Below are 14605 nucleotides of genomic sequence, written 5' to 3' on the forward strand. Positions count from 1 at the left end.
AAGGCTTTGTCTGCCATCCCGCCTTCTAATAAACGTAAAAGGTATTTTAAAACTTCTCATAAAGTTGATAAAATTTCAAATGACCAACAACATACTGAATTATCCTCCTCTGATGAGGATCTATCTGATTCAGAAGATCCTTCCTCAGATATTGACACTAACAAATCTACTTATTTATTTAAAATGGAGTATATTCGTTCTTTGTTAAAAGTGTTGATTACATTGCATATTGAGGAAACTAGTACTCTTGATATTAAAACTAGCAAACATTTAAATCCTGTTTATAAACCTCCTATAAGGTTACTCCAGAGGTTTTTCCAGTTCCTGATGCTATTTCTGATATGAATTCTAAAGAATGGAATAGGCCTGGTACTTATTTTATTCCTTCTTCAAGGTTTAAAAAATTGTATCCTTTGCCAGCAGTTACATTGGAGTTTTGGGAAAAGATCCCCAAAGTTGATGGGGCTATCTCTACTCTTGCTAAAACCAGAGCTGGTAGTCAGACGAGCCGAGTCAGGAGCCAAAGCGAATAGTCAGATGAGCCGGAATCAGGAACAAGGAAAACAGCAGAGTCAGGAACAAGCTTGGGATCAGGAACCAGGAAGGACGTCAGGCAGCCAGGTAATACACAGGAACTCTCACAAACAGGTCTGAGACAACGCAAAGGCAAAGCATACTGAACATAGGCCCTTTAAATAATAAGTGATGACATCACAATTCTGAGACTGCATCCTGTCTCACATGGATGATGCACACCAGTCTAGCCATAAAAGGAAGTGCAGGAAATGAGCAGCATCCCCCACAATGCACCATAGTCAGGAAGAGAGGTGAGCAAAATGGCTGCCAGCAGCACATGGCAAACACAACAGGGAAAAAACACTGACAGTACCCTCCCCTCAACGACCCCTCTCCCGCGGGAGGACAAAAGGCTTATTGGGGAAACGGGCATGGAAGGCACGGAGGAGGGCGGGAGCATGAACATCAGAAGAGGGAACCCAAGAACGCTCCTCCGGACCGTAGCCCCTCTAGTGAACCAAATACATTACACGGCCCCTGGACATACGAAAGTCAATAATGCTGCTGACCTCATACTCCTCATGGTTGTCAACAAAGATAGGACGAGGCAACACAGTGGTAAACCGATTACAAACCAATGGTTTCAAGAGGGAGACATGAAAAACATTGGAGATGCACATAGCAGGAGGAAGGTCAAGAGCGTTTCTCGAGTTTGCAAAACAGGCCGTTCTCACGTAGTCTCTGAAGAACCCGTGTAACATCAGAACGATGAGCCTCAAGTGTGGGTGAGTGTACGAGGATGTCGTCTAAGTACACCACAACACACTGTTGCAACATATCTCGTAGGACATCATTAATAAATTCCTGAAAAACAGCAGGAGCATTACATAGGCCAAAGGGCATTACAAGATACTCATAATGCCTGCTCCTGGTGTTAAATGCTGTTTTCCATTCGTGGCCCTCCTTAATCCTAACGAGATTGTACGCTCCTCTCAAATCAAGTTTAGAACAGACCGTAGCTCCCTTGAGGCGGTCAAAGAGTTCCGTAATGAGCGGAATAGGGTAAGCATTCTTAATGGTAAGACGATTAAGACACCTATAATCGATACATGGTCTTAACTCGCCACCCTTTTTCTTGACAAAGAAGAAGCCAGCCCCTGCAGGAGAGCAGGATTTGCGAATGATCTCCTGCGACAGAGCATCGGCAACATACTCCTCCATAGCACAATTCTCTGCAACAGACAGAGGGTACACCCGGCCCCGAGGAGGAATGGCTCCGGGTTGCAGGTCTATGGTACAATCGTAAGACCGGTGAGGAGGCAACGTACCGGCACGCACCTTGTCAAACACGTCTAGAAACTCTCGGTACTCCTCTGGCAATTGAGATACCGAAGAAGTGCACAAGACTTTAACTGGTTTCTGAAGACAAGTGGAAATACATTGCGGGGACCACGACAAAATTTTGGAGCTGCGCCAGTCGAGACTGGGATTGTGCTTTTGGAGCCAGGGATAACCCAGAACAACCGAAAAAAGGTGGAGAGTTTATCACCTGGAACTGGAGGGTTTCAAAATGGAGAGCCCCAACAGCCATTGACAACGGAGCAGTTTCGTGAGTAACGAGTTCGGGCTGAAGGGGCCTGCCATCAATAGCAAGTGGAACGGACCGAGGCAAAACAGGAATGGAGTGCTTTGATATAAAAGCACTGTCAATGAAATAGCCCGCAGCACCGGAGTCAACAAGAGCCTGAGTGACTATGGAGGAGTCCACCCAGGAAAGGACAACCATGATCAAAGGCTTCTCCTTAAGCGGTTCCGGGGACAAGGATAAACCACCCAAGGTCTGCCCCCGACAGGACCTTAGGTGTGAGCGTTTCCTGGCTGTGTAGGACAAGACTTCAAAAGGTGGCCCTGTAACCCACAATAGAGGCAGAGCCCCTCTCTCCTCCTAAAGGCCCTCTCCGCCGCGGAGAGACGTGTGAATCCCAACTGCATCGGCTCAGCAGTACCTGGTGACTCGGGACCAGGAGGCATGGGAGGAGAGGGAGGCATGGGTGGGAACCAACATGTAGGAGACAACGGAACAGGAGGCTTCCGCAAGCGCTCCTTGAAAGAGGGCCTCTCTCTGAGTCTGTCAATTGGGATCAAAAAAGACACCAATGCCTCGAGATCCTCTGGTAAATCTCTGGCAGCAACTTCGTCTTTAATCGCATCAGAGAACCCATGAAAGAAGGCGGCAACAAGGGCTTCATTGTACCAACCTACCTCTGCGGCAAGCGTACAGAACTCAATAGCATACTGAGCAACAGATCTTGTACCTTGCTGAATAGTCAGGAGTCGTTTAGCAGCAGAGGAGGAGCCGGAACATCAAATACCCTTCGAAAGGAGGCCACAAATTCAGGGTAATTTGAAATCACAGGTTTATTAGTCTCCCACAAGGGATTAGCCCAGGCAAGAGCTGTGTCAGAGAGTAACGAGATGAGAAATCCCACCTTAGCTCTGTCAGAGGGAAACGCCTGAGGTAACATCTCAAAGTAAATGCCCACCTGGTTCAAAAACCCTCTGCACTCAATAGGATCACCTCCATATCACTGAGGTAGAGGTGCAGAACCGGACATGCTCCTGGTAGGCATAGGTACATCAGCGGAAACAGGAGCAGCCATAACTTGCAGGACACTTTGGTCCAAATGTGCAGTGCGAGTCAGCAGGGTTTGCAGGGCTAGTGCAAATTGATCCAAGCGTTGATCCTGTACATTCATCTTGGAAATGATGGCAGGTAAAGGTGGATACTTAGCAGCATCAGGATTCATGGCCTTTGCATAATTTCAGGGTGCCAGGAATCAGACTGAGACGAGAAGTGCAAAAATAATCACACCTTTAATAATAGCAAAAAAATAATAAAAAGTCCACAAGTCAAATAACAAGCCAGGAGTCAAAACCAGAGCCGGTAGTCAGACGAGCCGAGTCAGAAGCCAAAGTGAATAGTCAGACGAGCCGGAATCAGGAACAAGGAGAACAGCAGAGTCAGGAACAAGCCAGGGATCAGGAACCAGGAAGGACATCAGACAGCCAGGTAATACACAGGAACTCTCACAAACCGGTCTGAGACAATGCAAAGGCAAAGCATACTGAACAGAGGCCCTTTAAATAATAAGTGATGACATCACAATTCTGAGACTGCATCCTGTCTCACATGGATGATGCACACCAGTCTGGCCATAAAAGGAAGTGCAGGAAATGAGCAGCATCCCCCCACAATGCACCATAGTCAGGAAGAGATAGATACATAAATAATTCGACAAGAATACAATATATGCAGTAGTAAATAATAACCTAATATGCATCATAAAGTTTGATCATTTATTAAGAAAGTATAAATATAGAAACAGATGTTTTAAATGGATACTTTACAAGTGTTTTAAACGGACAATTTTTTTGACACATTTTTTTGACATTTCACAAAGTGTTTTAAACGGTCATTTTTTATAAACATATCTACACAATTGGACTTTTATTTTTGGCAATGCTCATATTATTTTAGCTGATTGCCTTGGTAACTAAAAGCTTTGCTATGTTCTCTCTAACCCAGGAGAAAAAGAAAAAATTGTTGTTTTCACATCCTGTTCTACAATAAAGGTGTTAATTTCACCTGTTAATCAGCAAGGTATATAACAGTCTAGGTGCTTACCTCAAACCAGTCTTGAGAAAGGTCAGTGAAGACCGAAACCGGTTGACTGGTAAGGAGTATTTTAATTGTGATCACATTAAGAAGGCATCTGCACTATTGTTTGCCTTTCCTTTTTTGGCAGGTAAGGGACAAGATTGCAAGTTGGAATTATTTAACTACCGCCCAAGAAGATTTCTACATAATCAGCAGTTGGGATCCATATTGAGATAGACTATAGCAAGATTCTTATTATCCAATTTGAATATTTATTTGGACTTTTAAGCATTTTATGTTATATCATCCGTTTTTTAAACCACTGTTGTTGTAGGTCTCTTTTAATTAAGATCTCGAGGCTCTTTGAGCAAGTCCCTTATATCTAGCTCAGCAACTCTGAGCCCTTTAGATTCGAATTTTAGGGTATCAATTTAGAGCCTGTGTTCAATTTCAATCCAATCACAAAGTTTTGCCACTATTCAGTGTTTATAATAGATATTTGTTCACATCACAGTTTGCAAGCAGAAACACATTTGAACACACGTTAAAGTTGTGCTGTTGTTTTTATTTGGTTCTATTTATGCTTTATGTATGCATTAGTTGATTTGTCAAAAATTCACTTGTATATCGTTTTATTTTGAATTCATTGTTTATTTTGAAAATAAGGTTCACACACCCCTGCAATATTTTTCTCACATTTTTTCACTTGTTAGGATTTACACCCTTTTTGGATAAACACATAGGCACAACCTCAGGTCTTATATTTTGAATTCAGGTTCTAGACATTCCTGTAACATTTTTTGTCCACCTGTTAGGATTTACATAATTTTGGATAAACACATAGGCAAAACCGCAATTCAGAGCCACTTACATATCACACCCACCGGTTTCAAGCAACCTGGAATCTATCCACCTGTGCATTGTAACCCATTGTTTTTATAAATAGAGTGTACATAAGCGCTCCTAGCATTCACATATTAGAATTTAAGTTTTATGCGATAGACATTATTTGTTAGATTTTTTTTTTGTTTTGTTATTAATTGTTCTACAAGCATTTTTAAATTGTTTCAATATATATTTTAAAGTGTAACATTGATCCATGACTAATTGTTGTATAATTTTAAATGTACCAACTTTTTTATCTTATGTATTAAATAATATTATTTCAACCTATTGTTACCTTTGGTATTTGACTATCTGCCCATAGACACTGCCTACGTTTGGCGCTCTGATATCCAATCTTAAAATTGAATCCACCCTTGGCAACTAGGTGCCAATTTATTAGAGCTGGAGGTCTGTTGCGTTATATAGTTGGCGCTTAGTTATCACCTTTCGACATAGTCAGGAAGAGAGGTGAGCAAAATGGCTGCCAACAGCACATGGCAAACACAACAGGGAAAAAAGCCTGACACTCTGACAGCACAAGGAGTTTGGAAATCTCAAGAGGCGAGATTACCAATCAATATATTTTTTTTTTCCAGAGGCTCTTCAGATTTGGCCTCTGTTGAAGAGAGAACCATTCATTTGTTTTCAGACAGACAATATCACAACTGTGGCATATGTCAATCATCAGGGTGGGACTCACAGTCCCCAAGCTATGAAAGAAGTATCTCGGATACTTGCTTGGGCGGAATCCAGCTCCTGTCTAATTTCTGCGGTTCATATCCCAGGTATAGACAGTTGGGAAGCGGATTATCTCAGCCGTCAGAATTTATATCTAGGGGATTGGTCGCTCCATGCAGATGTGTTTTCTCAGATTGTTCAGATGTGGAGTCTTCTAGAAATAGATTTGATGGCTTCCCATCTAAACAAGAAACTACCCAGGTACCTGTCCAGGTCCAGGGATCCTCAGGCGGAAGCAGTGGATGTGTTGACACTTCCTTGGTGTTATCAACCTGCTTATATTTTCCCGCCTCGATTTCTTCTTCCAAGAGTTATCTCCAAAATCATCATGAAGCAATCGTTTGTGTTGCTGGTGGCTCCAGCATGGCCTCACAGGTTTTGGTATGCGGATATTGTTCGGATGTCTTTGTACATTAAACTACTTTCTTGGAAAGTGTTGTTCCTTTTGGCCATCTCTTCTGCTAGAAGAGTTTATGAATTATCTGTTCATTATTGTGAATCTCCTTTTCTAATTTTTCATCAGGATAAGACTTCATTTAAATTCTTACCTAAGGTTGTGAATTCTAACAACATTAATAGAGAAATTGTTGTTCCTTCCTTGTGTCCTAATCCCAAGAATTCTTTGGAGAGATCCTTACATTCTTTGGATGTGGTAAGAGCTTTGAAATATTATGTTGAAGCTACTAAAGATTTCAGGAAGACTTCTAGTCTATTTGTTATGTTTTCTGGTTCTAGGAAAGGTCAGAAGGCTTCTGCTGTTTCCTTGGCTTCGTGGTTAAAGCTTTTGATTCATCAAGCTTATTTGGAGTCGGGTCAAGCCCCGCCTCAGAGAATTACAGCTCATTCTACTAGATCAGTCTCCACTTCATGGGCTTTTAAGAATGAAGCTTCAGTTGATCAGATTTGCAAAGCAGCAACTTGGTCTTCTTTGCATACATTTACTAAATTCTACCGTTTTGATGTATTTGCTTCTTCAGAAAAAGTTTTTGGTAGAAAAGTTCTTCAGGCAGCTGTTAAAGTTGGATTCTTCTGCTGATGTTTTAAGTTTTTCTTTTCATTTATGAGAATAAACTTATATTTTGGGTTGTGGATTCATTTTTTTCAGCGGAAAATGGCTGTTTTTATTTTATCCCTCCCTCTCTAGTAACTCTTGCGGGGAGATCCACACCTTGGGTATTGCTATCCCATACGTCACTAGCTCATGGACTCTTGCCAATTACATGAAAGAAAACATAATTTATGTAGGAACTTACCTGATAAATTCATTTTTTCATATTGGCAAGAGTCCATGAGGCTCACCCTTTTTATGGTGGTTAAGATTTTTTTGTATAAAGCACAATTATTTCCAAATTCCTTTGTTAATGCTTTTTACTCCTTTCTTTATCACCCCACTACTTGGTTATTTGTTAAACTGAATTTTGGGCGTGGTGAGGGGTGTATTTATAGGCATTTTGAGGTTTGGGAAACTTTGCCCCTCCTGGTAGGATTGTATATCCCATACGTCACTAGCTCATGGACTCTTGCCAATATGAAAGAAATTAATTTATCAGGTAAGTTCTTACATAAATTGTTTTTTTGCTGTGACTCTGTTTTCAATATGTATGACCATTTTTTGTGAATCTGTAACACTTAAGTAAGCAGCTGTAAATTACCATAATCTCTATTGCTGATAATCTAAAGTAGGAAGAATTAGAGATGTTTTGGATTTAGTTAAGCCACGTTTATATAACTTGCATTGGGCTTCATTAAACACATTTATTATTTCAATTTGCAGCTCTGTCGCCACTGCCTTCTTAAAGGGACACTGAACCCAAATTTTTTTCTTGATTCAGATAGTGCATGCAATTTTAAGCAACTTTCTAATTTTACTCCTTTTATCAATTTTTCTTCGTTCTCTTGCTATCTTCATTTGAAAAAGAAGGCATCTAAGCTAAGGATCCAGACAGTTTTTGGTCCACAACTCTGGATAGCACTTGTTTATTGGTGTGTAAATATATCCACCAATCAGCAGGAACAACCCAGGTTGTTCACCAAAAATGTGCCAGCATCTAAACTTACATTCTTGCTTTTCAAATAAAGATACAAAGAGACTAAAGAACATTTGATAATAGGAGTAAATTAGAAAGCGGCTTAAAATTGCATGCTCTATCTGAATCACAAAATAAAGCATTTAGGTTCAGTGTCCCTTTAAGCAGCTGTATACGTTCTCATGACTAGTCCTTATAGTAACTTTACACATATGAAGCTTGCACTGATGCTTTATAATCATAGTTCAATATGTTTAGCGGTTGTTTTATTGTGTAGACAGTTGTTGGCATACGAAGTTGCTTATTTGCTTAAATTTACTTACAGCATAACATCTTCAGGAACATGTGCCATTCTTATAGGGACGTGATATTCATACCCCCCAACTGTCCCGATTTTCGCAGGACAGTCCCGATTTTAGGGGTCTGTCCCCCTGTCCCGGGTTGCTAGCCATCTGTCCCGATTTGCCCCAGGCATTTAAAAAAAATTTTTTTTTTTTTTTTTAATTCTGTTGGGCCCATACTAAGAAGCAGCTGTCTTTGCTCTCACAGGGTTAGATACCTGTTAAATTCTCTGTGGAAAAGGAATGGTGTGTAGGTTAAGCAGGAGTAAGAAGGCTGTATACACTCTTACCACGGGTAATGGTGACCTCTCTAACCTACCTCTGGTAGTGATATCTAACCCCTGGTGATAATACTAGCATGCTTTCAGTTTTATACAATGTGCAGTGCTTATACCAGGGTAACGAACAGTGGCAGCCACAGACTGCCAGCTAATGTGCTTGCCAACCCCAGGACCCCATACAATGAATATAGTGCGTGTGTCTATCTGTATCCATAACTGTGTGTGTGTATCTGTATGTATAAGTTTATGCTATGTAGTGTGTGTGTTTCTGCATGTATAAATGTAAGCTATGTAGTGTGTGTATGTGTATCTGCATGTATAAGTGTGTATCTGCATGTATAAGTGTGTATCTGCATGTATAAGTGTATGCTATGTAGTGTGTGTGTGTCTGCATGTATAAGTGTATACTATGTAGTGTCTGTGTATGCTGCAAGTATAAGTGTATGCTATGTAGTGTGTGTGTATCTTCATGTGTAAATATGCTATGTAGTGTGTGTATCTTCAAGTGTAAGTGTATGCTATGTAGTGTGCGTGTGTATCTGCATGTATAAGTGTATGCTATGTAGTGTGAGTGTATCTGCATGTATAAGTGTATGCTATGTAGTGTGTGTGTATCTGCATGTGTAAGTATATGCTATGTAGTGTATGTGTATCTGCATGTGTAAGTGTATGCTATGTAGTGTGTATCTGTATGTATAAGTGTATACTATGTAGTGTCTGTGTATCTGCATGTATAAGTGTATGCTGCAAGTATAAGTGTATGCTATGTAGTGTGTGTGTATCTTCATGTGTAAATATGCTATGTAGTGTGTGTATCTTCAAGTGTAAGTGTATGCTATGTAGTGTGCGTGTGTATCTGCATGTATAAGTGTATGCTATGTAGTGTGAGTGTATCTGCATGTATAAGTGTATGCTATGTAGTGTGAGTGTATCTGCATGTATAAGTGTATGCTATGTAGTGTGTGTGTATCTGCATGTGTAAGTATATGCTATGTAGTGTATGTGTATCTGCATGTGTAAGTGTATGCTATGTAGTGTGTATCTGTATGTATAAGTTTATGCTATGTAGTGTGTGTGTATCTGCATGTGTAAGTGTATGCTATGTAGTGTGCTACTGTGCATTTTTGCTGACTTTAAAGGCCAGAATTTAGAATATTAATGGGGAATGCAGAGAGCAGTTTTAAAGAATTTATTATTAAATGTCCAATTAAGATAAAAATATTTAGCAATGTCTTTGCAAAGGATAATTAAATACATAGCTCACATACCAGTGGTTTGAGCTTGTGTTTGATTTGCTGCCTAAGTGTATTAAAATCTGTCAGCTAGATTTAGAGTTTGGCGGTAGCCGTGAAAACCAGCGTTAGAGGCTCCTAACGCTGGTTTTGGGCTACCGCTGGTATTTAGAGTTAGTCAGGAAAGGGTCTAACGCTCACTTTCCATCCGCGACTTTTCCATACCGCAGATCCCCTTACGCCAATTGCGTATCCTATCTTTTCAATGGGATCTTTCTAACGCCGGTATTTAGAGTCGTGTCTGAAGTGAGCGTTAGAAATCTAACGACAAAACTCCAGCCGCAGAAAAAAGTCAGTAGTTAAAGAGCTTTCTGGGCTAACGCCAGTTTATAAAGCTCTTAACTACTGTGCTCTGAAGTACACTAACACCCATAAACTACCTATGTACCCCTAAACCGAGGCCCCCCCCCACATCGCCACCACTCTATTAAAATTTTTTAACCCCTAATCTGCCGCTCCGTACACCGCCGCCACCTAAGTTATCCCTATGTACCCCTAATCTGCTGCCCCTAATACCGCCGACACCTACATAATATTTATTAACCCCTAATCTGTCACCCCCAACGTCGCCGCCACCTACCTACACTTATTAACCCCTAATCTGCCGACCGGGCCGCACCGCTACTATAATAAATGTATTAACCCCTAATCCGCCTCACTCCCGCCTCAATAACCCTATAATAAATAGTATTAACCCCTAATCTGCCCTCCCTAACATCGCCGACACCTAACTTCAAGCATTAACCCCTAATCTGCCGACCGGAGCTCACCGCTACTCTAATAAATTTTTTAACCCCTAAAGCTAAATCTAACCCTAACCCTAACACCCCCCTAAATTAAATATAATTTTTATCTAACTAAATAAATTAACTCTTATTAAATAAATTATTCCTATTTAAAGCTAAAGCTATTAAATAATAATTATATTGTAGCTATTTTAGGATTAATATTTATTTTACAGGCAACTTTGTATTTATTTTAACCAGGTACAATAGCTATTAAATAGTTAATAACTATTTAATAGCTACCTAGTTAAAATAATTACAAAATTACCTGTAAAATAAATCCTAACCTAAGTTACAATTAAACCTAACACTACACTATCAATAAATTAATTAAATAAAATACCTACAATTATCTACAATTAAACCTAACACTACACTATCAATAAATTAATTAAATACAATACCTACAAATAAATACAATGAAATAAACTAAAGTACAAAAAATAAAAAAATATTTACAAACATTAGAAAAATATTACAACAATTTTAAAATAATTACACCTACTCTAAGCCCCCTAATAAAATAAGAAAGACCCCCAAAATAAAAAAAATGCCCTACCCTAAGGTAGGAAAATTCTGATTGGCTGATGGAATCAGCCAATCAGAATCAAGTTCAATCCGATTGGCTGATCCGATCAGCCAATCAGATTGAGCTCGCATTCTATTGGCTGATCGGAACAGCCAATAGAATGCGAGCTCAATCTGATTGGCTGATCGGATCAGCCAATCGGATTGAACTTGATTCTGATTGGCTGATTCCATCAGCCTATCAGAATTTTCCTACCTTAATTCTGATTGGCTGATAGAATCCTATCAGCCAATCGGAATTCGAGGGACCCCATCTTGGATGACGTCCCTTAAAGGAACCGTCATTCGTCGGGAAGTCGTCGGTGAAGATGGATGTTCTGCGTCGGCAGGATGAACTACATGGATCCGGAAGAAAGAAGATTGAAGATGCCGCTTGATAGAAGACTTCAGTCGGATCATGGACCTCTTCAGCTCCCGCTTGGATGAAGACTTCAGCCGTATCATGGACATCTTCAGCCCCCCGCTTGGGCTTGGATCAAGACATCGGAGGCTCTTCTGGATCGATCGGTGAACCCGGCGTGGTGAAGATAAGGTAGGAAGATCTTCAGGGGCTTAGTGTTAGGTTTATTTAAGGGGGGTTTGGGTTAGATTAGGGGTATGTGGGTGGTGGGTTGTAATGTTGGGGGGGGGTATTGTATGTTTTTTTTTTACAGGCAAAAGAGCTGAATTCTTTGGGGCATGCCCCGCAAAGGGCCCTTTTCAGGGCTGGTAAGGTAAAAGAGCTTTTCTATTTTAATTTTAGAATAGGGTAGGGCATTTTTTTATTTTGGGGGTCTTTCTTATTTTATTAGGGGGCTTAGAGTAGGTGTAATTAGTTTAACATTGTTGTAATATTTTTCTAATGTTTGTAAATATTTTTTTATTTTTTGTAACTTAGTTCTTTTTTATTTTTTGTACTTTAGTTAGTTTATTTCATTGTATTTATTTGTAGGTATTGTATTTAATTAATTTATTGATAGTGTAGTGTTAGGTTTAATTGTAGATAATTGTAGGTATTTAATTTATTTATTGATAGTGCAGTGTTAGGTTTAATTGTAACTTAGGTTAGTATTTATTTTACAGGTAATTTTGTAATTATTTTAACTAGGTAACTATTAAATAGTTATTAACTATTTAATAGCTATTGTACCTGGTTAAAATAAATACAAAGTTGCCTGTAAAATAAATATTAATCCTAAAATAGCTACAATATAATTATAATTTATAGTGTAGCTATATTAGGGTTTATTTTACAGGTAAGTATTTGGCTTTAAATAGGAATAATTAATTTAATAAGAGTTAATTTATTTAGTTAGATTTAAATTATATTTAACTTAGGGGGGTGTTAGTGTTAGGGTTAGACTTAGATTTAGGGGTTAATACATTTATTAGAGTAGCGGTGAGATCCGGTCAGCAGATTAAGGGTTAATTATTGTAGGTAGGTGGGGGCGGCAGATTAGGGGTTAATAAATATAATATAGGGGTCGGCGGTGTTAGGGGCAGCAGATTAGGGGTACATAGGTATAATGTAGGTTGCGGCGGTGTACGGAGCGGCAGATTAGGGCTTAATAATAATATGCAGGGGTCAGCGATAGCGGGGGCGGCAGATTAGGGGTTAATGAGTGTAAGGTTAGGGGTGTTTAGACTCGGGGTACATGTTAGGGTGTTAGGTGCAGACATAGGAAGTGTTTCCCCATAGGAAACAATGGGGCTGCGTTAGGAGCTTAACGCTGCTTTTTTGCAGGTGTTAGGTTTTTTTTTCAGCTCAAACAGCCCCATTGTTTTCTATGGGGGAATCGTGCACGAGCACGTTTTTGAAGCTGGCCGCGTCCGTAAGCAACGCTGGTATTTAGAGTTGCAGTGGCGGTAAATATGCTCTACGCTCCCTTTTTTGGAGCCTAACGCAGCCCTTCTGTGAACTCTAAATACCAGTTGTATTTAAAAGGTGCGGGGGGAAAAAAGCATGCGTAGCTAACACACCACTTTGGCCGCAGAACTCTAAATCTAGCCGTTAGACTTTATTTAGAATTTTATGTATTTTACTTTGGTCTTATGATTTTTGTAAGCCCCACCCACCACATTTCAATTTTTTGCCGCGGGGGGTGTCCCTCTTTTGAACTTTGAAATGTTGGGAGGTATGTTATTTGAATCCCACCCAGCCTATTGCTACTAAATTTAATACATCATATAAGCCTGGAATGTACCACACTGTAACGCTTAAGGCAGAGGAAAATATTACTTCCCTGGTTTCCCCTATAGTGGCATAATATCTTTTACTATCCATATAATACTAGATGGTTTTGTTTTTTGCGGCCGAGACAATTAAGCTTATCTAGTCTACTTTTCTCTTAAGGAAAACAGAAGAATGGGGATAGCATGGTTGTGGGCAGATTCCCACCTAATATTTCTTATTATTGGTTTAGATCCTTCATAGTTTAATTTAGTGCCCACAAAATCTTTCCTTTGTCCTTCATTTTTCAGGATCCTTAGCCCTTGTTGTGAACTAGATATGGGAACTCATCCTCTTATGTTGTCTCTGTTTAATATCTAAATATCAAGCACATACTTATTTCATGGCGTTGTTAAATTCCCAATAAGGATAAGCCAATTTTATTAGCAAGTACTTCCCTTTTATTTAAGCCTTTTGCCCACTGTTTCAATTTTCTTATTTCCTAACCTTTAAATGACTTATTTAAAAAAATGAGGTTGAGTATATGAAGTCCAAGAGCGGCTTCTTCATACCTGAGTACCTTCTTTTATTATCATTCCCACCTAGGTTTAGAAGATCCAAGAGAGGCCTTTTGAGTAATTTAGAAGGTCTACATTTTGGTTGGCATGTTACTTATATGTTGTTTATTGTACTGGATGTTTGTACCTAAGCCTTTGATTTTGCATTGTAATCAAAGATTATTCAATTGTATTTTATGCCATGACTTAAACTTCAAATAAAAATAAAATAAAATGTACATAAAAAAAACATTAAGCATTTTCCCTCTTTTAGGAAATGGCGAAGATTCTAAACCATCCACGTGTGTATGCTTTCCTTCACATCCCTGTGCAGTCTGCATCAGACAGCGTGCTTATGGACATGAAGAGAGAATACTGCATAGCAGACTTCAAACGAGTGGTAGACTTTTTAAAAGAAAGGTATGTTTACTTGTGCAACTTTAGAGATTAGCCGTGCTTTCTTCCACAACATCTTTAATGTAACTTCTTTCCTAGTACTATGCAGAAAAAAAGGGAAAATAAATCTTCAAGGTTCTTAAATTTCTATGAACAAAGAATTGGTGATGTTTGAGCATTCTTCAGACTGACTTTCATCCCTGGAAGGCATACTTTTTACTGATAAAAATATCTCTTTCTTTTAAATAATATAAATTGATATTGTTTGAATACAGGTATGTGCAGGTGTGTTTTGATGAAGGTAACATCAAGCAAATACTCTTGTTTAGTGTTTTCATTCCATAGATAAATTGTTTGACTAAATAAGTGATTACTAGATAGTTTTTACAATG

At 39.3% G+C, this 14605-nt stretch overlaps 1 protein-coding gene across 1 annotated transcript in view; it reads left to right on the forward strand.

Moving 5' to 3' along the window:
• CDKAL1 (CDK5 regulatory subunit associated protein 1 like 1) overlaps positions 1 to 14605 on the forward strand; it is a 2417072-nt gene that overhangs the window by 1808935 nt on the left and 593532 nt on the right. The window contains exon 11 of the mRNA XM_053714792.1: positions 14092 to 14237. Coding sequence (XP_053570767.1) covers positions 14092 to 14237 — 146 coding nt within the window. The remainder of the gene's footprint in view (positions 1 to 14091; positions 14238 to 14605) is intronic.

This window comes from Bombina bombina, chromosome 5 (assembly GCF_027579735.1).
Source record: "Bombina bombina isolate aBomBom1 chromosome 5, aBomBom1.pri, whole genome shotgun sequence".
Lineage (NCBI taxonomy): Eukaryota > Metazoa > Chordata > Amphibia > Anura > Bombinatoridae > Bombina > Bombina bombina.